At 41.8% G+C, this 27,088-nt stretch overlaps 1 protein-coding gene across 4 annotated transcripts in view; it reads left to right on the top strand.

The window, feature by feature from the left end:
* Positions 1-27,088, top strand: part of CGNL1 (cingulin like 1) — a 142,352-nt gene that overhangs the window by 56,783 nt on the left and 58,481 nt on the right. For all 4 annotated transcript variants that reach the window (XM_033108213.1, XM_033108212.1, XM_033108209.1 and 1 more), the window contains exons 5-8: positions 3,308-3,409; positions 3,943-4,091; positions 5,070-5,205; positions 12,702-12,914. In XM_033108213.1, the coding sequence (XP_032964104.1) occupies positions 3,308-3,409; positions 3,943-4,091; positions 5,070-5,205; positions 12,702-12,914 (600 nt within the window). The remainder of the gene's footprint in view (positions 1-3,307; positions 3,410-3,942; positions 4,092-5,069; positions 5,206-12,701; positions 12,915-27,088) is intronic.

Raw genomic sequence — 27,088 nt, 5'->3', positions numbered from 1 at the left:
ATGGAATGTGGCAAATTACCGTTTCTTCAGTCTGTACATTTGGTTATAACAGCAAGTGGGAAGTTTCCTGAGTAGTGAGCTGTACCTAAGATGGAAGATTGTGTTTTAAATATCATTTATGTGTAGCCCTGCCTTTTTTTTTTCCAGAGAGGTTTTAAGATATTTTATTTAAAAAATTTAAAATATAACAGGATGAAACAAATAGGTGGTGAAATTTAGAAGGGGAAAAATAAGAATAGGAAGAATGAAGCAAAGTAATAGCTAGAGAACTTTATCATTATCATAGGCAAATTCAGAAGGTAAGTGTGAACTGGCTTGGACCCAAGCTCTGGAACTTCAGAGAATAAGAAATAAGAGAATAAGAACAAGAGAATACGAAGTAGAGATAGGTGAAGCCGAACAGCATGAAAGGAAGGGGAAGGAAGGAGTGGAGTGGTGCCAAATTCTTTTTTAAAAAATTGCCTATTTAATTGATTGCACTGAATTTGAGTTGAGACTTGAGATTTTTTTATTAAAAAAGGAGTCATCTCATAGTTGATGAACATCTACTATATTCCCGGCATTCCTTGTGCCCTGAAAGCAAGCAGCAAGGGGTTGACTAAAAAGGACTTGTTCCTCAGTCCTAAACCACCGTGAATTGGGTCCCATTTCTTGCTTGTTCATCTTCCCTTTCTCCTCCCAAGGGAATTCTGCACAGGCAGGAACGAGAAGATACCCAGAGGCAGGTAACAGGAAGTTTGTTTAGAGTTTCTTTTCAACTGTAGAAACATATATAGAGGGTATTTTTAGATATCAACTATCTTTTTTCTACTACTCAGTATTCCCCTAGTACTCAGCTAACGCATGACTGCAACTCTGGCATCAAATAGAACTATACATGTGTATAGTATACGTATATATATATATATATATATGACACACACACACTATGTGTGTATTATATACCGTGTTTCCCCAAAAATAAGACCTAGCCAGACTATCAGCTCTAATGTGTCTTTTGGAGCAAAAATTAATATAAGACCCAGTCTTATTTTACTATAATAAAGGACCCGGTCTTATCTAGCATAATATAAGACGGGGTCTTATATTAATTTTTGCTCCAAAAGACACATTAGAGCTGATTGTCCAGCTATGTCTTATTTTCAGGGAAACATAGTATATGTATATAGTTCCTAGGGAATCTTTAGATTATACACTTTGCTTCAGGAGTTCTACATAGTTCTTAAAATTAGTTTAGGATTTTTGGCTAAAACTCTTAAATCCAAATTATCAAGGTGACTCTTTTCTTTTCTTTTTTAAAATTTTTATTGGGGAATTTTGGGGAACAGTGTGTTTCTCCAGGACCCATCAGCTCCAGGTCAAGTCATTGTTGTTTTTTTTCAATCTAGTTGTGGAGGGTGCAGCTCATCTCCAAGTCAAGTCGTTGTTTTCAATCTAGTTGTGGGGGGTGCAGCTCACTGGCCCATGTGGGGATCGAACCGGCGACCTGGGTGTTATGATCACTGCGCTCTAGCCAACTGAGCCAATTGGCCGCACCGACTCTTGCTTTTCATTTACCTGCATATTCTTAGGGAGAACATATCCTTTGGTCTTAATGTTAAGACTGTCCTTGTGGGTCACAGACTAGGGGCATCCCGTCCAAACTGAGCAAGTCAGCGTAGCCCCCATGGAGTCAGTAGCACTAATGGTGTCTCAAAAGGGCATAGAATTCTCTGGGAGAAGGGAAGGCAGGGCACTCACTGTAGGTAGAGGGAATGAAACAGACAAATATAAAAATGTATAGAGACATGTGTTGGCTGTATTTAGGGGAGGGAGGTAATTTTAGGTAGACAGAGCAGAGAGCATGTGGGGACAAAGTGCCAGATAGGAAGGGTTTCAGAAATCACGTAAGAAATTTCCATTTCAGGCTGAAGGTGATGGGCTACCATTGATGGACTTAAATAGGAATGAGTAGTGTCGTAGTCCTAAAAATTCATTCCTTTTATAGCTTTTTGAGAGAGGTAAGATTAGAGGAAGGGACATCAGTTAAGAAGCACTGCTGAATCAAATGAGAGATGATGAGAGAATGAACTAAAGCTCGTAGACTTCTGGCTCCGATCACAGTGCCGTGACTGCTTAATTGCCCATTTTCCTACTCCCCCTTTGTCCGTCTTATTTTCAGAATCTGATTATTTGCTGACAAAGGCTTTGGAGTTTTCTCTTTTTCATGTCATTGAAGTGATTTCCTGTGAGAGAATGTAAGAACCCTCTTCCATATGGACGAAGACCATATTGGAAAACAGCAAAGCAGGCAGAGTTTTTGTTTGGGAAAGAACAGTGTACAATTTCCCTTAGGGGTTGGATTTAGATTTCTAACACGGATTGTTCTCATTTTGTCTGCAAATTGGAAGTCCTGTGTTTTTGTTGACTGTGAGTTCTGGTTGACTTCACAGGAGCAGGTGAGGAAGTACCTCATTCCAGGTTTATCATCATGTCGCACACCTGGACTTAAGCGCCTAGGGAGCACCAGGATGCTGCCTTTTCTAGCTTTGATTCCTGCTTTTACCTCTTCCCCTTTCCTATTTGTAGTTTTCTAATGACTTTGCTGTAGGATTTTAGCCAAATTCTTTTGAGAACATCATCCTATTATTATATCCATGAAAGGAAAAAAATGAGAGCCATTAACATTCATACTCAATCAGAGATGTTATTTTCTAATAGACTGTCTTTAATCATATCCCTTTTCATTGTATTTCTCACCATTATGGAAATGTAACATCTAAAAGAAGAAAGCCAATTTAGCCGCTATATATTTATTTACTACTTGCATCAGGCATATGCTTAGAGGGATAAAAATCTCATTGGTGGTTATAGAGCAATAATTCCCAATGTAATGAAAATTCTGTAATAGATGTATATACAAAGGGCCTTGGGAACACAGAGATATGGGTTTTGGATATCACTTCACGTAATAGATGAATCTTAAATATTTATTTGTATCTTTTTACATTATTTTATTGGGGTTGGCTGTATTTAGGGGAGGGAGGTACATACAGTAAACTTACATACAGTAAATTGTACAAATCTTAACTGTATAGTTCATTGACTTTTTAACATAGGTGTGCGTCCATGCAAATATCACCCAGATCAGGATACAGGACTCTCCCATCACCCCAGAAGGTTTCCTTGTGCCCTTTCTCTGTAGAGATTTGCACTGGAATTGGGTCTTAAGATTTTAGTGTTACTGCTCTGATTATATTTTGGGGTACAGAGAATTAAAATAAAGCACCTGGAACACTTACATGGACATCTTTGCAATTAATTATAGGCTTCTAATTCTTCATCTGAAGTCAAAGATCTGTTGGAACAGAAAAACAAGTTGACCACAGAAGTAGCTGAACTTCAGAGACAGCTTCAACTAGAAGTCAAGGTATCTTTTTCCTTTGTGTTATTTTTTTCACCTCTGTGTTGATTGATAAAGAATCTTTTAAGTACATTGGGATGCCCAAATGAAGTGAAAGCCAATTTTTTCCCCCCAAAGAAATATTCCCCTCATTACAGAAGTAAAGCCCTGTATATTTGGCTCCTGCTGTCCAAAGAAGTTTTTTTTAAAAGTAACCAAAGCATATAGAGACTATTTGCTTTGGCTGACTAAAAGAAATGCTATTGGATTTAGGCAGTCCAGTAGGAAACTAAATGCATATAAAATATCTGAGCTAAGTAATAGAAATAGCAGAATGAGGTACAGCTATGTTTGTGTTTCTCTTTTAGAAGTATTAAAACTCATTAAATATTTAATACTCTTTCTGGTTACAAATTCCTATGCCTCAATTATGTAGTTTGATTAATAATTAATAATACAAGTGCAAAGATGTGGAGTTCCTCAGAGTTTAGAAGTGGACTTCTGTAGGATTACATGAACGTACAGTGGAGGTACTTTAAAATCACATGCATTCATATTAGAATCAACAGAACATCAAAGAAGAGAGAGAGAGAATGAAAGCAAACTTAGAAAAGCTCCAGAGCCAACGTGACAGTAAGGTGGAAGAGAACTCCATGCTGCAGCAGCGACTGGAAGAAAGTGAAGGAGAGCTCCGGAAACACCTGGAGGAGTAAGTTTTGAGCCAAGAGCCTGTGTCCTTCCTGGGTTCTGGCATCAGATGTAGCCAGATCCTTTTTGTCCATTTGGTACTACCCAGCCTTCCAAATATTTATAGCAGCTTCTGACTCTTCCTTTCCTCCCTCTTATCCTTGTAAGATTGCAAAACTGATGACATGTGTAGACTGGTAAGCAGAAAGGTTAATAGTTTTGAAAATCTTTGTACACCTTAAAGGGTATCTCTGTGATCAGTGCTTAAACTTCTATTGAGTCTGCAGAGATGGAATGTCAAGCCCAAGATGGCCCTGTCATTGGGTTGTATTAAAATCTGTGACAAAAAGATCTGAAACTAAGGTCTGAAAAGGTGCAGTGCTATTACATGATGGAAACTTTAAATAAAGGTTTAAGCAGGAGTGAATTCTAGAGAGAAATTCAAGAAAAATAGGACATTTTATAATAAAAGCATTTAATTGTCTTTGCAATTTTGATAGTGTAGTTTTTGCATTTAAAACATTCTTAGAGGTTAATTTTAGAAAAGAAGTTGGTAAGAAAAAAAATCAGAAAATTTAGGGTGTAGTAAAGACTTTACAAAATAAAAAGGTAGAATAGTTGTGAATGTGATTTATAGCAGTGGTTGGCAAACTTTTTGTCAGATAGTAAATACTTTATGGTTTATGGGCCATATGGTCTTTTTTGGAACCACTCAATTCTGCCATTGTTTTGTGCAAATGACTGTTAGCAATACATAAATGAATAAGCATGGCTGTATTCCAATAAAACTTTATTTACAAAAATAGGCAGTGGGCCAGATTGGCCCATAGGACATAATTTGCTGACTCTTTTGGTCTACAGTACTGGGTGGGAGCAGAAAACGCGAAAGGCTCCTTGGGGCTTAGGTGACTCTGCTTACCATCTAAAAGTCTGACTTCAGACTGAATGACAATATACAGAGCCCAGGAGAATCTTTCTGACGGACTTCTTTTCATGGCAGGCTGTTCCAGGTGAAGATGGAACGGGAACAGCACCAGACTGAGATCAGGGATCTCCAGGACCAGCTCTCAGAAATGCACGATGAATTGGACAGTGCTAAACGATCTGAGGACAGGGAAAAGGGGGCTCTGATTGAGGTAAGGAACTGTGGGGTCAGGTGACAAGATAGGCGCCATCTGCCTGAGGAGGATGAGATGGTGGACGTGGGGTGGGGACTGAGTGCTACGAGCCTCATTCTGTTTTGTGCATTTGTTCCACCTGTGCCTATGGTTAGATTCTGTAAGAGCGTTGTATGTAATAGTTTTTAAACATTGTCTTAGGAAAAATGTTAACCATACAGAAAATTATAAAGAGTAATGCATTAACTTCGATTGCGCCCCAAGCCAGATCCAATAGTTGTCAAAATTTTGCCATATTTATTCCACTTATTCATCCTTCTGTTTTTTTTCATGCATTCATTTATTCATCTTTGCTGAACAGTTTCAAAGCAAATTATAGATAATGCCACACTCCTTACTCCTAAATTCTTAAGCATGCATCTTTGAAAAATTAGGAACTTTTCTTATCACACCTAAAAAATTAATAATTCCTATAATGCATTATATATAATATAACAATAGTTTTAATACCTGGCCCTTATTCAAAGTTTGCCAGGGGATAGTGGAACAAGTTAACGGAGCCCATAAGGAAATAATCAGATAAATCAGTGGGACATTGGTCTAGTCTCTTTAGAAGATCAATGGGATGGGAGGAAAAGAGCAGGGAGTAGAGTATAGGGGAAGGGAGTGAGGGGCTCTCCTAAGATAAATGAACTATGACAGAGATAACAATGAAAGTGATGTGGGGTTCTTGATTGGATCCTGGCTTGGGGGAGTGGGGACAGAACTCTTATCTACGCCCTTTTAGATAATTTGACATTTGCTATAGCATTACCATTCCCTGTATCGTTGGCAGAATTTTGAAATTTATAAGCTTTGTTTTGTAGGAGCAGCCCAACAAATAAATGATACACAATTTAGAACAAAGCAACAACAACAACAAAAAAAAATCAAGAAGTAAAGGTACCTTGTTAGTATCGAACCTTCGTTTTTTACTGCTTTCCCCCTACGGGCCTGGGTCTTTTCTTTGTCTCTTTCTGGGGGTTAAAAGCCACCCTGTTAGCTGTCAAATTGTTTTCTCACTCCCTTCCTTATTTGGTTTTGAAGTTATTTCCCAGGAAGTGTTTTAATTCTGCTCTTTAGAACATCGCCTCTCTCTTCGCTGTGACTTGGCAGGGGCGGGGACACGTGCGGCTCCCCAGCGCGGGAGTCCTCATGGATTCCTTTTTCACACGAGTGGAGGGGAATCATTTCTCTTCTCAACTGACCATCGCTCTGTCTCTGTTTAGACCTTTTCTCCTGAGAAGGCGACAGGCCTGTTCCTTACCACCTGGTATTTCTCTTTTCATCTGAGGATTCCTTAAAAACCACCATATCTGTGGTATTAGACTGCTTCTCATGGCTCTGCCTCTTTCTCAGGGCTCAGAGGTACAAAGACAAGGTACATTTGAATGGGGCTTTGAAAATGTGTGTCTTTATCACTGAAATATTATTAAAACAACACGAAATGAAATTTTAAAATAGGTTAAGTAAAAAAACCCCATATTTTTCTATCATCTTAACAACTGTTTTTATTTCCACATTTTCTGCTTATCTCCCTGCACCTCACCCACCCGTGTATAATGTAGGGACAATTACAGTATCCCTTTAGTTTTGATATCTGCTTTTAAAAGTTAACATGTCAGAAACATTTTTCCTTATTATACCTTATACTAGTCTTTTTATTTCAATTTTAAGGTGGTAAACCACAATATATTTAACCATCCTTCTATATTTAAGTTGTTTCTTTTTTTTTTAAGTTATGAAAAAATATGGTGAACATTTTTTACATGTATCCTTTTATGTCTTTAGAAAAATATCCTAAGGATAATTTCCCAGAAATGATGTCACTGAACAGTTTATGGCTTTCAATAAAAATGTAGCTTTACAAACAAATTAAAATAGAAGATAAGGCTTTGACACATTCTGTGATTCCTTGTGTGGACACTTCATTAATTCTAACAGGGAAAGATGTTATCTTAACTTTGGGGAAGTCCCTTAAGTTACTGAAATTTCCCAATAACTGAAACCTATAATTATTATTTGACCTTTCCGCTGACAGCTTCTATCCTTTTAAATTCTCTATTTAAGTACAGTTGATCTTGCTCTAGTTTTGAATCTATCTCTTTCTTCTACTAGCCAGCTAATTCCATAACATACCGTCTTTGCTGCTTCTCCCATTTCATACCTAGCACTGTGCCAAGCAACAGAGCAAATTAATAATAAATTTCAGTTTTTAATTTATTTTTCAAATGTCACCAATTTTAAGAAAAGGAAATAATTCTGAAATGAGTTATATGCTTCCTTGTCTCTTTAAACACAATATGCTGTGCATATATTAATAAACGTAATTTAATAATAGTTTATTGACTTACTTTTAGTGGTAACTAGGGTGAGGACATGAGCCTCAGATTTGGTGATGAATTTTCAGACAGAGGCTGATAAGGAGAAAAATAGGAAAGGGAAACAGCACATCTTTTCTTAAAAACATTCTTGATGGTGCTGTCTTTTGGTTGTCTCTTCCTGTAACAGGAACTATATCATCTCCTGCTGCCTTTCTGCAAGATGAGTTAGGGACCAGTTAGCTTCTCTATGCCAAAGTGGGGTTCTCTCTCTCTGGGAAATCGTTTTCATTATTTTTCATCAGTTTCCTATGACTTCTCAACAACATTTAAAACACGATCTCTGGTTTCTCTCCTCACTAGTAAAATAGAGTCCATCTCCTTGTCACTTTCAGTTTATTCTTCATATCTTAATAAGAAATGGCCTGGGGAATCTGATAACAGATTACAGTTGTGGCCAAGTTTTCCTTGGCATTTGGCTCAGGACAGACACTTAACACACAATGAACATTAAACACTTGTGCTTTTTGATGTTTGAAAAAGGCTGACGGCCCTATATTTTGTGAGTCCTGTGCAATGCACCAGATTTTTCATGAAATCTCTTCTAATACTACTTCATATTTTGTTAAATAACATTGGGTCCCTATATGGAAGAGGTAAAGTAACATTAAGAGAATAAACTAGTTAAAAAAAAAAAAGGAAAGAAGGAAGAAAGAAACAGTAGAAAATACCCTGTTTTCTCTGGATAAGCCATATAATTGACCAACAATAGGATGATTTTTTATTCGTAAATAACCGATGGTTCTGAATTTTTTTTTAACTCAAATTACAAAAATGATTATAGAACAGGTTTTCAGCCACTTCTTTGTCCATAAACATGTTTCCCTCCATTCTGGGGGAAATGGGTAAACATCAGATATCTCTCTAAGTGCCACGACAGTGGAGTTTTCTAATTACCAATAGTCATCTTTGATGGGTGCCTCCAGTGCTGGCAGCTGGGCCTCACTGCAGTTGCCTTGTTGTGTTTTATTCCTGGCATTTACAAAGATGCAAGTCCTTAAGATCAATAAAATATCAGTAAGATATTCTGGTTATGAAATTGTATTGATCTGGGGATAGACTGTGCTCAGAAATGAGGTCTTTAAAATAATGATAACTTCTTTTTTCTCAGTGCACCTTGTGATGTTACTGAACATTATACAAATTTTAATGCAAAAAAAACTAAAAAAAATTCATGTTTCTTACCAACCGTGTTACACTTTCTAGGCCATCCTTCTGGGAAAAAAAATGCATAATTCTCTGTTAGCTCTAGTTTTGATATAAAACCTGTTATTTACCCTTTCATTGAGCATGGGCCAGAACCTCTGGGAAGCATTTACATAGAAGAGAGTCTAGATCAGTATTTTTCTCATTTTGACATGGAATACTTGTGACTAGGTGCTGTGGGCACATAAATTGCTGCTGTGGACATTCTGGTGTGTGTCTCATGTACCTGCTGTCAGGACAGCCACTGGCTACTGCTAATAACAGCTAGTCCCAGAGCATCATTTTTCTCAACTTTTCTTCCTGCCTTTTAGGTTCTGGTCATGTTTCTTTGCTTTAGTTTAAAAAGGTGGACCTCCTTACAGGTGCTTCCAGCCAAACAGTGCTCCGTTCTATTTGCATCTAAGACAGAGCACAGTGTAAGTGCTTGCTTTGCAGCCCCTCCTGAGTGTGTCGTTCTGTTGTCAGGCTTGCAGAGGCTGTAGGAGGAGGATACTGGCACTGGCATCCAATCTGAGTCCCAGTCTTGGCTCTACCACTTATACGCTGTCCACTCTTACGCATGTTAGCATCTCAGAGCTCCAGTTTTGTTTTGTGTTTTCATTTCTGAGTGAGAATAATAATATTTAGCTCCTAGGATTTTTGAAAATGTTTAGCATAAGTCATATAAGGTAGTAAGTACCAAACACAGTCAACTTTTATAGCTTCTTCCCCCGCCTCCCTCAAACACACACTCATACGCATTGGGTTTTTATCTCTTGGCTGTTTTCATGTGTACAACTAGCCTGGATGCATGTAGGTTTTGAAAGCACTGATTCTGAATAGCCAAAGTTTTCTTTTGTTTTCTTTGATTGGAGTCTGTAGAGAAGCATATTCATCTCTAATGGGTGTGGACTTATAGTTTGAAGTTAATATATTTTCTCTCCCTTCTTTGGCTTGATATAATTGTCAGTAAAGCCACTGAGGTGATGAAGTGAAGTTTTTGAAATCTCCTGTGCTTTTTGGTCTCTACCCTGGAAAGCTTCAAGTGCTACTAAGTGATAGGGTGAGGGGTAATCTGATTGGATTTGTGCAACATAGTCCATTTACACAACAGCCCCAGCCCCAGATAAAAGCATGTTGGTGTAGAATAGACCATAGAAACCGAGGTTCTTGACATGCATTGGCAGTAGTACACAAAAGGCAACTCAAAACACAGATACATCCTGGAAAAGATAAGTGTGGGAAGAGGAACTGCCTTATCGTCAAAACAATTGAGAAACGTGTGAGAGTAAGAGCAGGAAACAGGTTAGATTCACAGGGCTGTGGTGAAGAGGCTGGCAGGAGGCTCCGGGAAGACCTAAAAGAGGAGCCAGTCACAACAGTGATGGGGGAGTCTCTGCTAATCCTAAGAAGGGGCTTGGCAGCCGCAGCTGCAGGTCACCCCCTTTGATAAATATCAGGATGGGGTATATTTTCATAAGATTTGCTTACTGTGCTTGGTGCTTTGGAAGAGCCGAGTTGCCCTAGCAACTCTTGACGTTTCATTTGAGCTTTTCAATCAATGCCTGTAGCTAGATTCCTGAAAAGCTAAGTCTTGATCTATGCAATGCAGCGCTATCCTGGGATTGCAGAGAGATTCCCCTGGTTCAATGGATGTGCTTGTCCTAAAGAAAAGGAAAGAGATTCCATTGTCAGCTACACTTATCAATGACACCTTCTTGAATGGAAAGTAGCTTGGGTCTGCAGATGGCAACCATTTCTTGGAGTTCCCAGAGAATAGGATGTATATTTACTCAGAAGCTACCAGTGGGAAAAAAAACCAGACTAGAATTCTGGTATCTGCAGACTCCTGGTGTACTGTTAGTATATTTATATCCAGAATAGACACATTCCTGATGTCATTGATCCATGCATCAAAAATATAATAAATCAGATCTATATCCTTCTTTCGAGGAGCTGACAGTCTAGCAAGAGATAGGAAAATAAATGTATGGACTACAAGGTAAAAGTGTTAAATGCTGTGATAAGTAAGCTAAAGTGAAATGGAGAAGGAGATTCGAGGAAGACTTCTTGGAGGAGGTCATATTATATCTGAGTCTCATAGCTGAGATTTTCTGAAAGGCAGAGACTGAGAAGGAAGAAGGGCACTTCAGACAGAGGATGCCATATGCATAATGTCACAGAGGCTGCAGGTGAGAGATTGGATGTGGGGAGCAGTTGGGTGGCTATTGCAAGCCATCTGGGCAGGAGGTGATGAGAGCCTAAACCAGAGAAGTGAGGGAAGGGATCGAAGCTGTTACAGAGAACTGTTTGGTTGTGAAGGACGAGGCCAAGAGACGTCAAGGGTGCTGCCAAGCTCCTAAGTAGGGGGTGCCATTCACAAGAGTCATTAACAGAGGAAGAGGAAAGGAAGGAACATGATGAATTCACTGGAAAACAGAAATCTACTGCATCTGAGGTGCCTGTTGTATTTCCAGGTGGATGTGCCTAGCAGGTCACTGGAAGTGCAGGTCTGAATTCAGATAGGAGTTGGAGGTAAAGGTTAGGGAATTACTTAGAATTTCCTTAGAATTCATAGTTGGAGAAAGATAGGTGAGCTTGCCAAGAAAGAAGAAAGAATGCAAAGTTGCATTCTTGGGGGATCATCTTAGCTTTTGGGAAGAGGGGGAGAGAAAAACCAGAAAAGACGGTCACAGAAAAAGTGGCCTGAGGGAAAAAAAAGAGGAGACTGTAGTGTCTTTGGATTGCAAGGCAAAGGAGAATTTTAAGGAGACAGGTGGAGAGGATCAAAGAGGGATCAAGAAAAGTGAGGACCTGAGGCCATCGGATGCCGTGATTAAGAGGTCACTATAACCTTGGAAGGGGCAGTCCCAATCAGGTAGGAACAAAAGCCATACAGCAAGAGATTAAGGAGAGAATAATAATAGGTGGTCAAGAAGAGGCAGTGAACAGAAATTATACTTTCACAAAGTTTGGTGGTAAAGCTTTGTTTTATTTTTTTCCCCCCTTGACTCAGAGGATTCTTGTGTCCTGAGGGAAAGGACATAGATGTAAGGAAGCAGAAAAGGACAAAATGACAGGAAAAAGAAAAAAAAAAGATAACCTTGGAGCAGGCTGGCAAAGGACAGCTCATTGCAAAGCGGCTGCCTATTGGGGACGAGGCCTGAAGTTTGTAGTAGAACTAGGGTGAGAGGGAGCTGAGGCAGTCATGCCCAAGTCCCGGCCGACGGTGAAGTAAGGGTGTCTGCAAGAGAGGGCAGGTTCTGAGCTTGCGGAGAGCTGAGCAGGTCTAGGACAAAGATGGGAAAATGAAAGGAATTCCTATTGAGCTTTTGGCAGAACGCACTTAGGTTTAGGTAATGCGATTTGTCATGGAACTTGTTGCCTCAATTTTATGTCTTTCCTTTTGAAGTCTGAACAGCTGAGGAGAAAATGTGAATATTTTGCCCTGCTCAGATAGAAGGAGAATGGGGCAGGGTGCTGGCAGGATGGGTTAAGGACTTTCGGGGGTGTGTGAAGTAAGTGAGGCCAGCAAGTCGGCATGTCCGCCATGAAGTAACAGCACATAAAGGCCAATAGCAAGGGCTAACAGCAAGACTCTGACACAGAAGTGACATGAGATGGGAAAGACAGACGTAACCCCTCAAAGCAATGAAAATTGAATCAGTTTCCCTTTTCTCCCCCAAATCTAAAGAAAGCTAAGATAGTCAAATCAAGGGGAATGATGGCCTCTGAGGAGTGAGAGGGGGAGAGGAAGAGATAACCTAAACCGGTGTGTGAGGAAGAAGAGAGAGGGGAGGACAGATGAGAGTACGGCTGCTTATCTGGGTGGTACAGCTGGAGGGGAGAAGCAGGGCCGCTTGACAAAGATGGTTAATTTCACTCCCTCTTTATGATTCCTCTGTTTAGGAACTCTTACAGGCAAAACAGGACCTTCAAGATCTGCTTATCGCCAAAGAGGAGCAGGAAGACCTCTTGAGGAAGCGGGAACGTGAACTCACGGCCCTGAAGGGAGCCCTGAAAGAAGAGGTTTCCAGTCATGACCAGGAGATGGAGAAGCTGAAGGAGCAGTATGACGCCGAGCTGCAGGCCCTGAGGGAGAGTGTGGAAGAAGCAACCAAAGTGAGTCAACCTACCCAGTCGGTCAGACCGTAGTGGGAGTTGGGATGGGGCAAGAGACGCTAGCTTGGGCACAGATAACAGGGCAAGACCACTTCTCCCACACCAATGCCAATTGTCTTTCTTCTTGTTCATTACGGAGTGAAACTCGGTTTCATCAGATCGTGGAAATAGAGCGTGTTCACAGAGGATAAGCTCTAGGCATTCCTACAGGTCAGAGGCCTGGGGCATTGTGTGGCTTTGCTAATGGGCAGGATTGCAGACAAGACCCAGATTTCTGGAATCCTTCACCCCTGCCATAGCCAGTTCCTTCTGGCTTGTGAAGCCTTTTGTTAGACAATCCAAGTTCTTTGCTCAGCAAAGTTACGAGAGGGTTAATTGGCTGAATTGCCGAAACCCTTGCAAGATAATTTTTCTCTTAATTGAATTCTTGGCTCCTACAGATAGATTCTAAATTATGTTGAAATCTTTTGGTGCGGGCCTCATGCTGGCTGTTGAAGAAGAGAAAAGCAGTTTTGAAGGGGAAAATGCTTTGCAATATCGTGCCATCTTTAGGGAAAGAGGAGAATTACAGACTATAAATTTTTCATTCTCTGCAATGTATAGGTCAAAGACGATGAGGAAAGAACTCTTGGTATTGTTTGTTTATTCTGTGATGATTGCAGTGAAAGCACAGCACCAGTGGGCCTCCCTCCACTAAGCTCCATCGTGATTCACTGATTTTCAATTATGGCATGCTAATTGCAAGTGACAAGAAATGAAAGATGGGTTTGTTTGTTATAACAATAAAAAGTCTGGGAAATAGTCTGTTTGGGGGTTATTATAATGGAGACAGTTAAAAAGAAAGCCTCTCAATGATTTGCCTATCTTAGCTTCTTTTGACAGATGCTCTAGTTGAGGGAGAAAAGCGAAACTGATTGAATTTTCATTGCTTTCAGGGGATGTCTGTTTTTTCCACCTCACTTCCTTTCTGTGCAACAGCCCAGTGTCCCTGCTATTGGCCTTTATGTGCTGTGGCTTCCTGGGGGACATGCCAATAGGCTGCTGAGTAAAACGATTCTCCTTTGAACCCATCATGTCTGTATCACTTTCAAACACTGCATTAAAGCTCAAGTTAACATTCTATACTCATTGAAGGGTAGTTGAGGATGGTGTTTAGCCATGTTTAGTGATTTGACTCTAGGAAAATTAAACTTGGCTCACACATGGGATGCAAGATATTTTATTGGAAGCCTCTAGGTCCTCCACTGTCACAGATATTATATAAGTGGAGAAGGGAAACATGGTAGGTGAGAGAGGATATCTTAGTTGTATGGAGTCGAGATAATCCGTAGAGACGTAGGCTATTGCGTTTTGACCTGGTCAATATTTTGTGTTAGTTCACAGCACTTTCACTATGTCAGTTTAAGAAAGATAACTGCATTGACCCATCTCAGTCTGTGAAAGAAATAACGGGTGAGTTGGCCAAGGCATATATCACTGGTAGAGAATGCAAGGTTTCTGAGCACCAGGAAGCTAACACAAAAAGGCTTCACCTTAACATCCAGTGAGGTACGTTCCAGCAAGGCTCTTGGCCCTAGGTCATATTCTACACTGCTGCCAACAGCTTTTCTTAAAAGAACAGATCTGATCACGTCAGCCTCTGCTTGAATAACTTGCTTGGCTCCCTGTTTGCCCAGACTTAAGTTCTAAAATTGTTAGCATGGTAGGCAATAGAAGTCCCTTCTCTTCCTAAACCTGTCTCCAGAAAACTCCATATTCCTTTTTGTACATGTGGAGTGACTTCCTTCCACTTTTCTGCTTGACCAACCTCTTTTCATCCTTCAAGACCCTCCCCCCAATGTTCTCACTTCTTTGAAGGTGCCCCATATACCTGCACTCCCCTTGATGGAGTTAGTCCACCTTCCTTAGGGTTTCTTCTGGTTACTTCTCTACCAGGAATGATTAGTTTGTATCATACCATGCTGTAATGTATCGTCATGTCTATGGACTCCGTTAGACTCTGAGCTAAAAATGGCACAGGGGCCATTTTTATCCCCCCCGTTTATTCCCTAGATTGGGAGTGGCAAACTCAAGTGCTCCAGGGCCCAGATAAGGACATAAATGAGTGAAGCTCTGGGTGTGTTGTTGGGGTGACAGTAGGGCATGGTGGGGACTGTGACAAGCCTGAAAGTGTGTCCTTTGTGTAGGGTCAGCTTTTTTTTTGATACAGCTCCAAGTTGCCAGTGAAGGAATGCTGGGCCCATGTTGCTAGATCTCTCCATTTTGAAAGAGAAGCCAGATATCTGGATGTTGGTGTGAGATCTAACTTTTAAGCAGTGCTTCAAATTAAAAAGAAAAAGAAAAAAAAAAAAAGAATCACAAAGCGCAAACACATCTCAGGTCGACAGTGTGTGATCTTTGTTCCTTGGGCTTATTTAGCACAGGGCCCGGCACACACTCACATCTGTGCGATGTCTGATGAGTGAACGTAAGTGGAGGACAAATTCCCTTCTTCACTGAGTTTTCAGTCCCTGTAGTGTGGTTGCTGCTGGATTTTCTCCAACAATGATGTGGGAGGTGTTTTAGGAAACTCTGCTATTACTCTGTGAATTTCTGTGGCTGCTGTTAAGTTTCCCTGTGGTTTCTCAAAGGGGATCATGATTGTGTTTTTACACCTTAGCTTTTGCTTCTAATGGTGGTTACTGAACAAATGTGGCAGACGCATAGTTAATGGAAAAAATTATGTCAATTTAGTGGACAGATGCTGCCTTTTTGTTATATTATTTATGTGTGGGTATTATATACTAGAATTTTAGTATTCTATTAGCTACTTGGAAGAGAGTGAATTAAATATAATTTTTTAACTTGGTAAGGAGTATTGCTTAAATCTGTTCACTAGCCTTTCTTTATCCTTTTCCTGCCCTTGGGAAGGACCCACCCACCTAAAAGCTGACATTTTATGAAGGAACTGTACATTGCATTAAAAGTTTATTTCCTTGGTAAATCTTAGGAGGCAGCCCAACCTCCTGTCATCAATTTTTCTAATTTTTGCTGCTGCCCCAGGGCCAAACACCCCTAAAGTGCTTGTATTTATCATTGTCAAATAACAAATATTTCATCCTGGCCTGAACTTGAGCACTAAAAGTTTTAAATTACTGGAACATGTGGTGAAAACCGTCAAAGTATATTAAGAACATTTTATAGGTATTCCAAACAAATACTCTGTAAAAGTGGTTTTTGTAGACCCAAATAGCCTCACCTTTTTAAGAACAGGTTGATTGCTCAACAGAGAATTCATGAGCTCCTTGGTTATGCGGGGATTCCTCGTGCAACAGAATGAACTGCTCTTCTTCTGTGCACGGGTGGTTTGGTCATTAGGTGTGCTCCTTCCATTCCAGTTCCAAAGGGAAATGGATCTTTGAAGTCTGTTAGAAAGGGGTTTCTATTTATCAAACATTCTTTGAAAGGGCTGGTAAGGACTTTGACACCTTATTTCGTAACATATTTTTTTCTGTTACGTCCTTTTAGACTTCTTCTAGTTTTAAAAAGGAAATGGCCTCTTTCTGCTTGGGTTTGTGGCGATGGCTGGAATCCACGTGCAGAAATGGACAATCAATGGGAATGGGAATGACGGCCGTCTGGGAGTAGAATGAAGAATGTCCACAGCTGTTAGCTTCTCTCTCTCATCCTTTCCCCTTTCTGCCTCCAACTCTTGTGTAGAAGAGAAGCTCAGACTCTACTATTTTCAGATCTCTCAGAGAGTAGACTTAGTTCAAATTCTAGCTCCTCCAGGAACTTCCTTAGTTCCCTTTCGGACCTTACAGTTTCCAGGGACCTGGTATTGTTGAAAATTTTGTTCTTGGTTTTCTCTTCCTTGTTTACGAAGGACCGTCCTCATTTTTCCATTAGGCATCCCCAGTGTGCTTGGCACTTAATAGGTGTTAAGTACATGTTTGTGGATTAGGGGAATGAACAGACAAAAGGGAAGATGCCCTCTGAGTCCCGACAATCCCGAGGATAGCCATTAGTCTATTTTTGGCCTCATTTATGAATTAAAATGGTTTCTCATAAAAATGAACAAATCTTGTCTGTTGGGAGCGATATCATAATGCTAATGTTGATCTTGGAAAGGCTACTTTTGCGTTGAAAAGCTGCAGGTATTTTGAGGTTGATAAAGAGCCACTTTGTTTTCGTGTTGGGTAATGTCACTTCTGGACCATTAGGCACTTCCAGAGTGCCCAATATACCGCAGTTAAGCAATTAAGTATCTCCTCAATGAATGGATGAAAGGGAAGAGGAGGGAGGAGGAAGATGGGTGAGATACAACATTTACAGATTTACTTACTGAACAAGTGCCAAGTACAAAGTATTGTGCGAAGTTAGTTGAGGGTTTTGAGGATAACTCAGATAACTCTACCTTCCAGAAGACTGAAGGGGCGGTCAGTAACACTCAGGCTGATGAGAGCGTAGGAAAGAACGATGCCCCACATGAAGTGGAGACAAAGTGCTATAGGAACTGGCAAACAGGAAAGGGCCCCTGGAGAGGGCAGTGTGCAGGTGGGGCTGTTAGTTAAAGTTGAGTGCTATTCAGACACGTGAGCATGGGGGCTGAGGACATTTTGGGTATGAGCAACTCCTTGTGGGTGAAAAAGTGAGATGTGTGTTTGGGCTGGAGCCTTGTGGGGCAATAGAAGTTAAGATAGCTCCAGATTAAAAGAAACTTTTAAGAGGCAGGGACCCAGATCCAAAGCATGGATCCCAATTCAAGCCAACTGTAACAAACAAGAAATATTTGAAATTACTGGGGACATTTAAACACTGTCTCCATACTTAATATTAAGAAATAATGTAAACATTTTTAGGAGTGATAATATAGTTATTGTTTAAAGAATCTTTATATTTTAAAGGAACTTACTGAGGGACGTATGGGTAAAACATATGGGACTAATGGGCTATCTGGTATTTGTTTTAAAATAATCCACTCGGGGGAGAAAGGGAATAGAGGCATGGATGAAACAGTATTAGCTGTATGTTGATAACTGTTAAAGCTGGGTGATAGATCAGTAAGAGTTAATTATACTATTCTTTCTACTTTTGCTAATGTTTGAATTTTTTTTTAATAAAAAGATTTTTGTTTGTTTGTTTTAATAACAACCCAAAAAGATTTAAAATAGAAAAGGTGAGGTAGAGTGAGATTGTGAAGACTATTTGAATACCGTAATACTGCAACAAATGAGTGGTTTTTATTTGGTGAGGGAGCACTTGATGTTTTTTTCATTAGGGACCTAATAGGGGCATGACTTTATAGTGGTGTGACCTCGAGGTCGGAGAGGTTAGAAATTGGAAGAATGGTTAGAAGTAAGGAATGAGGAGGAATGAGATGTAGGTAGGGGCTGAGGAGAGGCAGGACTGACAGGAGAGACCCCACAGGGGACACGGTGACGGGGTTGAGGGAGAAAGGAGAAACAAAATTAAGACCAAGGTGTCCCAAGGTGTTCCATCTGGGCCTGGAAGGAGGCCTTCCTGGGATTGGGGAAGTTCCAGTGGGGCCTCTGGGTGCAGGCGGCTAGTGAGAGAGGCAGAGCAGCCCATTGGTAGGGTGGTGAGCGAGTCCACAGGGGTGGGGGGACACTCCTGGGGGCCTTTGATGGGGCAGAGAGAAGAAAACAGAGGTTTAGAACAGGAGGAAAAAGAGGAGGACACAGACGCAGATACCTAAAGAGAAGCAGCCAAATCCGGTAACGGGAAAACAAGGGCAAGAGCATTGTATTTGGCTTAATTAGTAATATATTCGAGAAACTTCTAAAAGCAGCTTATTTTATGCATTATATATTTATATACTGAGTCTCTCTACTTTTATCTTGCCCTGTTTCTCATAGTGTAAATTCTTTCCAACATTACACCCAAGTTTTATAGTCTATAACCCTTATAGGAATTTTATTCAAATTCAATAATGTTGAAACTTTTTTTTCCCTCCAAAACTATTCAAATTATGGCTGTGTGTTTGTGTTTCCCCCAACAATTTGGAAATGTCACTCAATCTTAAAAAAACGAGTATGTGCTTCAGTGCTCCTTTCCCACATCACTCCTAGAGTTTTCCTTCCCTCTTTCTTGCCAGTCTGTGAACGGTTTCTTTCAAAGTATGAGGTCAACAGAGGGTCAGATGATAAAACCAGTGTTAATCTCAGCATCAGTGGAGTTACCTCCCTTCAGACAGAGCTAATTCAGTGTAAAATCTCATTTCTGTCTTCTCTGAGGGAGCCAGGTTCGCGAGGGAAACTAAAATATTCATATTTCCTCAGCTTGTTAACTTCAGATAGTCAACCTACTCTGAATGGTAACTGCCGTGAAGGGGAGAAGCAGCGGGGTATGCAATCAGGTGCCCAGGTAAAGGAAAATACTTTTTTTCTACAGACTCCAGTGAGCCTGGAGTGGCACAGACTGTCCGTCAGAAAAAGTAAAATGGGGAAGATTCAAGGTTAAAAAAGGTCTCCTTTTAATTTTTTTCTCTCTAGCTTTTCCCCCCCAAGAAATGACTCTTTTAATAATTACAACTTTTACTTGCATCTTTTAATAATTGCATCGCTGTTCTGCATTTTGTATTGATTTAAAAGTAGCTAAATAAGAGGACGGGTGTGATGTCCTGGGACGTTCCTTTGGAATCTTCCATCCACGCCCTAGATACGCCCGCTTCCCGCTGTGACTGTGGTCCTGGGTCCAGTTAGAGACTGGGGTCAGCCTCTTAGGGTGCCGGGGTGAACAGTAAGCAGGAATCCCTGCGCTTGACTCTTGGTGTTTTAACCAAGCCGCTGGGTCACTCGCTATGGGTTTGTTGAAGACAGAATAAGAGTCCCAGACATGCCCATTCATTTTTCATCAAGTATCTGACTGTGGTCTCTAACTTTGAGGATCTTTTACAGTCTTGTGGGGAGAAAGTCATGCAAATAAAATAATGATAAAGTTATAGACACTGTGGTTGAAGCGTGTGCAGGCTAGGAGATCAGGAAAGGCTCACTGCTTCAGATGGCAAAATTCAGGAGAGAAATAGCGCATTAGTTCTGTAATTTGACACCCTATGCGTCTTTTATGTATCATATACTTAAGAATTAGAAATGACAAAGATACTTCCTTTTCCCAGGACCACTCGGAGAGTTGTACACATTAGCACACCTTCAACCTGCTGTCTTTCTACCCAATTCCTTTTAGTAAATTCAGTTAACAATTAGAATTGCTAGAACGTTTAAGTAGTCTTAAAGGCAAGACAAAGAATGTTGACCTAGGGGACAAGTTGAAATAGATTTCATTTATTGAAAAAAGTAATTAGATTTCAGTTACAGTTAAGATTTCTGGAGGGTTGGACCTCACAGAATGAAATATTTACATCCCACCTTTCCTGGTTGGGACGTCAGCATGAAAAGAGCTCTCCTTTTCGGTCTGACGTCATGATTTTAGGTGAGCAGATTTAGCTGCTGCTGTTCTGTGGAGAGCATCAGTGCAGGAGGAAGAGCTGATGATGAATTGCCATTAGGAAGACTCCTCACACTGGGGCAGGTAGGACATTTGACAGTTTTTAATGGAGGTCCTTTGAAGCCTCCGGAGTGTGCTTAAGCAGAAGGGCATTTTCCCACAGCTCCAATGTGGAAGGGGTGATGGAAATAGGGCTTTCAGGACCCTCAGATGGTCCAGAAAATCACAGCAAATTCACATGCAGTGTGAAGAGAAAGTGTTGAAACTGAACTGGGTGGCGAACGGAGTGACAAACCTTGTCCTGGCCTCAGGAAGAGCAACAGAAGTGCCTGGTCTAAAAGTCATGCCGTCGGTGCCTCACCTGACATTAGCCCTAAGCTCACTGGGAGGAGATAGGGGAGCGCAGCCCATTTCACCCCATAATGAGGAACGGCCAGGGGACGAGGCTTAAGTAACTCAGGAGATTTGACGTTACTGTAAATAGTCAGCCTCAAGTCCTGATCGCTGGGAATGAAGTCTTGATACAGTTTTTGGAATCTCCATCAGTAACTAGTTCACTTATAGTCATTGATTAATTAAACAAATATCTATTGAGCATTGCATTTATGCCAGGCACTGTGTTGGGTTGTGGGACTAACTGGACCAAAGGGGTGAGACAGACAGTATTCAGTTAATCACATGTATAAATGTGTCATTCAGTTGTGATAAGCGCTTCGAAATAGGAGGGGTGGGGAAGCTTCCTTAAGGAAAATGAGGGTGGAGGTCTGAAGGCTGAATAGGAATTACGAAGTTTAAATAAAACCTCACAATATGTTCTAGGCAGAAGAAACAGCATGTGCAAAGGGCTTGTGGTAGGAGGGAACCTGGTCAATTCAAGATGTCGCATGGAGATGAGTGAGGCTGGGCTGTGAAGGACAGTAGAAAGTCTGGTGTGAGATGAAGCAGAGGAAAGTAGGGACCATCTCGTGCAGGCCTGTGTCCATCCTAAGGGTGTTTTTCTTTTTTCTGAGTGATAGAAGTCATAAAAGCTTTTCAACAGTGTGTGTGTGTGTGTGTGTGTAAGAGAGAGAGAGAGAGAGAGAGAGAGAGAGAGAGAGAGAGATTCCTTCTGTGGAAAAGAGTCTGTCCTGGTCTTTATAAGTAAGATGGAATGCCCTGGAATTGTTTGTTCATGCTGCCACTTCACCTGGAGGCACAAGCCCTCTGAGGTCTCTTCAGCAATCCAGTTCTGTTCTTAAAGAGGTTATGACCTGCCCTCTCTCTGCTGAAGGGCAGAAAGGGGATAAGAGAGCATGGTCATGGAAGGCCCCATTTTGTTGGGAGGTTTTGCTCTTTGCCAAGGACCAGGTGCTTGAACGTGTAAACTGTCTGTGAGCTAGTGGAGGAGGGTGGGTAGGGATCCTGGACGAAGGGAAAAGTTTGGTGTGTTGATGGTGAAAGGTTTCATTTGTTTCTTGTCTAATGAGGCTCTATAATGTCTCTGGAAATACCTTGAAACCTTTATAGAAGTAGGGAGAATAACCTAGTGGGAATGCTTGTCCATGTCCCCTAAAGAAATGAATGTTCTGAGATCTCTGACCCATCTGTGGACACCCAGAGTCCATGAGTGTGGGCAGGCAGGAGCGGCGGGCATTGCTGAGGGCCAGTAACCAGATGCATTTCCGGGTGTGGATACAGTCAACCCGCAGCACTGGACAGTGTAATGAGAGGCGTTATTTTAAATAGCTAAGGGCGATCGCAGCCACTATAACATTGCAAATAGTTGTATCCTTGACATCTGAAAGGAAAAATGCTTTAATTTTATCATCAGAAATCCTACTCAATCTGTGTTATATTTCCTCTGATCCTCTATACTCTCTTTGACCCTCTAAACTCTGCCTGATGAATATTTTTCTAAAGACTTGCCAAGCTCATTAAGTAGATTTCTACTTGGTGGGAAAATTTGGCACTGTTACTTGGCACTATCACGTTAAGCAGAAAATGGAACATGTCATAAGCTCTAGCTCCATTAGATAAGAAGCAGTGAGGAAACAGAAGTAGTTACAGTATTAAAGCAAAATCAGGACATATAAGGCATGTATGGGAGCCAGCCTCCGAGAGGCCCCCATGACCTATGCTTCCTGGTACTTGTGTTCCTTTGTTGAATAGGGCTGATCTGTGTGGCCAGTAGGCAGCGGTGGCGTGTGACTTCCAAGGCTAGGTCATAAAAGACATTCGTGGCTTCTTCGCATCCTTACACGAAAGTGTGTGCCCTGTCCCCCGTGCTTGCTACGTCTGGCCCTTTGCTTTGCAGTCCCCTCTGATGTGAATTTGCTGTGGTGCAGCAGATGGAGGAGAGGCTTGCTATCAGAAGTTACCGGCCAGTTTCCACTGCTTACTGCCAGGGAGATCCGTTTGTGGGGAACAGTATTTTATTTCATTTTGTGGAGTAATATTGAACATGATTTAAAAAGAATTCAGTTCTGTGTACCAATCGGCACGATACTCCCAATTCTCTCTCTTCCTTTCAATCACGGCAACCCCTCATCTGTTCTTTGGCAGATAACCTGTGTTGCTGGTTCTTAGCTGTGAGTGAGTCTGCCCACTTACCCTGAGGGACGTTTGGCAATGTCTGGAGACATTTTAGATTGTCACAGCTGGGGGAGAAGGGTGGCATCTAGTGGGTGGAGGCCAAAGATGCTGTTAATTATCCTACAATGACCAGGACAGTCCCACTCCTCATCCAAATGTCACTGCTGTGAAACTGGGATCTGTGTATACAAGCATGTGTATATATTTGTGTACGTGTGTGTGTGTATATTCTTTTCTTTTTACACAAATACTACTGTGCGACCATAAGCATAGTTGGTGAGCAGTAGACTGAATGACTAAATGCTTTTGGCAAACCACATCTGTGATCCCTGAATCCTCTTTTGTCAGGTGGAAAAATAATACCAACAGTGCCTGTCTCGCTGGGTCGCACATATTCTAGCCTCAGTCTGTCTTTCCTGACTTGCTTCCCTGTGTCCTCCTCGTGGACTTGTCCCTATGTCCCCGTGGTGGTCCTCCTGCCTTCTTTCCTCTGTCTCTCTGTTAACATTAGCTGTCTATATCTAATGTCCTTTACCACCCTCCATGCCTTGGTCTCTGCCAATTAAAATCCTGCCTGCGTTTCAGGGCTGAGCTCAGACGCCCTCTTCTTTGCATGACCCAGCAGCTGGTATCCTTTCTCTCTGATACCCCAGAGCCTTTTGCCCCTGCCATAGCATTTATTATCTTTTGCTTTGTCTAAAATAGTTGTTTTCTCACTCAGCATGTGGAGCATTGTGTGAGTTTGGGGTGCAGAGATGGACAAGTTGGTCTCTGCTCTCCCACTGCCTGGTCCCGAGACAAACAAGAAAGTTGATGCTGCTGATTTGGCATGCTGAGTGATGGCCGCTAGGCTTGGAGAGGCTTTTATACAGCACATAAAGCAGAAATACAAAAAGGGATGACTTTGCTCTATGTAGAGTGTGGGCTAGGAAAAGTTCCTAAGAGGGAATGAGGCTTGGGTTGAGTCTTGGGAACAGTGAGGGTTAGGGAGGTGACCTAGGGGTGGGAAAGAACATTCCAGATGGAGGGAACTTCATAAGCTAGAGCATGGGACATTTTGGATGGTTCTCTTCCGAGACTTTAGGGGTAACCATTTTCCTTACTCATTTTTGTACCCTTCATAGTCTTACCCTAGGTAGTCAATAGATTTGTTTGTGTGTTCATGTACTTACTCATTAAACAAATATTTTAGAGTGCTTTCTATATTTGAGGTACTGAACTGATGATATAAGTGGATTTAGACATACTGTTTGTGGCAGATGGATTTCAATAAAAACCCTTAGAGTAGTAGGTGGCCTCTGCAGTGATGTGGTTTAGTGAGTTTTGAGCTAGACATGAAGTCATGTGTTCGTGGTGACCACACCTTAGGATTCTGGAAATGTATGTAGGAACAGGTCAGAGGCAGATATAATGGGAAACTCCTCCTGCCCCAGTGACCACTAGGGAACGAAACTCATTTGAGCCGGCAGTATTAGGTTGGTTTCGTGAAAGACAAAATAAACAGACAAAGTGTTTGTTCCACAGGCTGATCACAGCAGTTTTTATGGTAATAAATAAAGTAATGTTTTGTCAGTGTTGAATAAGACTTGGGTGGGAGAAAGGACAGGGAAGAGGTTTGCTCCTTTTCTAGGAAATTCCAAAGTCGTGGATAGGCCTTATCCTTGGGGACTTACAGACGAAGGGGAGAATATGGCCAAGCGCACATATTTCTCCTTTTAACACGTCCCCTCTTTTCTTTCTTTGTGCTTTATTTGTTAAATTTCTGCACATATTTCTCAAGTGTGTGGTCCAGAGAGAAGAAATACTGGCTGTGTCTGGATTTAGGAAACTCTGAGTCCACTTATAGTTAAAAAGAAGGTCTGGATGTGCTTCAAAGACTTTTTGGAACAAGACTGGGGAGGTGGCCGTAGAGATGGATCTGAAAGTATTCGGGCAGATGTGGCACAGGAGGATGTGACAACTTTGTCTTTTCCGTCCCTGAATTGTCCAAGGGACTAACGATATCTGCTCTGCACCAGGGAAATTATTGGCTAGAGGACAGCACAGGGAAGACTTAGATGCCAGCAAATTTAGTTGGAAAACACTGAGTTTTCATGGCTTTGGAGCAAGAGCCAAGGCATTAATAAGCTCTGGAAAATAGGCAGTGGGGTTGTCTTGTAGAGTTCATATGAGGAAGTGTTTTGAGCCAGTTGGGTTTCTACATGTGACCCTGAACTTGAGTCCAACACACGCCAAGCCCACAGGGTCCTCTGCCTGGTCAGACATTTTTCTTCCATGCCTCTTAAGTCTGTGACCTTCTGTGAGAAGATTCCCACTGCTTCTTCGATATTTCCTTTCTGAGACCTCAGGATGCCAGGCACTTACCCTGCCTGCTGGGCTTCCTTCTACCCATCCTGTTGTAAACAGTCTCCCTTGCCAGCCCCGCTCCCTGCCATTTCCCGTGTCTGTCTTAGTGACCCTTCCAGGCAGAAACAGACGCTTGTGCTGTGTACCGTGAACTTCCTGCTGCTGAACCAGGGAGAAAACGTGGCTGGCAGGCTGTGAACTCTGTGGCTGATGTGGGCCCAGCAGAGAACCAGGGTTAATCATTTACCTCTGTGCAGTCACCGATGTTGACCTTGACAAAACTGGTAGATATTAGCCAAGCCTGGCCTGACATTTAACAGGCTAATATGATGCAAAAAGAACTTCTTGTTGAGAGGTTAATCCTGTCTCCAAGTTTACCGTTGACATTCACATACATCCAGTGCTGTTTGTATGCTCACCGTATTCATAGTGTTCATGAGACAACGGTGTCACACAGGTTAGGGGGCCTGGCTTTATGTGCAGCTGCTCAGCATGGTTGGAGAACAAAAGCTGCATTGATGGAGAAGCCCTGTAGGAGAGGCAGTAGAATAACATTCGGGCTCGGTGGGTATGACAGGTGAAGAGGCCCCCATGCCCTACCCCTGGCTCTTTATTTTGAATTCATAGCCCTTTTTCTTGAGCAGTTCTGAATCTTTTACCTCTGGTGCTAAGAGAAGGTTAAGCTGATTAAACCTCCCAGTAAAGTGAACAGCACTGCTGTTTCCAGGAGGCACCTAATTGGAGGAACCCTCTCACTAGAGTTTGCTCTCTCCCTTCCCTGAAATGAAACTAGCCTCAGAGCAATGAAGAAAGCTAGATTAGAAGTTCTAGTTAACTGTTGGATAAGCCTACACTGCTACCGAAGGTGATCCAAGGGTAGAGGCTTACTTATTAGAGAGTTACCTAGAATGACTGCGTTAGGAGCTGTTGCTCTCTGAAGCAGAAATGCAGTTACGTCCCTGTCAAGAGCTGCTGTAGAAGCCTAACGCCCCCTTTCCTTCCCCTAGCCCTGTAGGAAGGTACAATGACTTGGTTAGAGATGGTTCTAGCGCATAGATTTGGGGTTCCTGGTCAATGCTTTTTCCAGTACACTGGCTGTCACTTTAATCCAGCCAACACATACATGCCCTGTAAATACATATGTCCTTTTGGGAAAGGCAGCTGGCTCAAAATGGGAGGGTGTGGAGGATGGCACTGCAATTCAGAGCAAGCCAGAAAAAAGGAGAGACAGGAGAGGAAGGACAGGACCTTGAAGGGAGAGCGCTGGACACTGGGTCCAGTGCTCAGACAGGATAATCAATGTTCGAAGCAGGCAAGAGGGACAGTAGCAGCTGGAAATGTGGTAGGCACGGTGAGGAATAGTGGAGGCAGGAGGAGAAAAGGCGTGCAGGGGAAGGATGAAGGGGGAAGGGTGTGTGGATAGGAAGTGGGGAAGCTGGAAGCGCAGGAGGTGAAAGAGGAGTCGGAGTTGGAGCCAAAAATCTAGAGGATAAAGGGAGAAGAGATGGCCCTTAGAGGTACAAGAGGGAGACAGCAGAGATGGAAGGTAAGCCATGTTATGCCAGGCAGGGTATCTGCTCAAGGAGTATTGGCCGATGGTTATCCTAGATAAAGAACAGCCAGTGTTGGTTTTATTGCAGTATTAGAAATACGTGATTACTAAGTAAATGATTTTTTAAATGTGACGTGTGAGAAACTAGAAGACGATAAATAAACCTTTTGTCACCTGAGATAAATATTCTTTATGCCTCCTATTTTTTTAATGCTCTCTGTCGATAGCATTAATCATGGCTATGAAAATGTGCCTTGAA

The sequence above is a fragment of the Rhinolophus ferrumequinum genome, chromosome 6, assembly GCF_004115265.2.
Source record: "Rhinolophus ferrumequinum isolate MPI-CBG mRhiFer1 chromosome 6, mRhiFer1_v1.p, whole genome shotgun sequence".
NCBI lineage: Eukaryota > Metazoa > Chordata > Mammalia > Chiroptera > Rhinolophidae > Rhinolophus > Rhinolophus ferrumequinum.
This window is presented reverse-complemented; position numbering and strand designations above follow the sequence as displayed.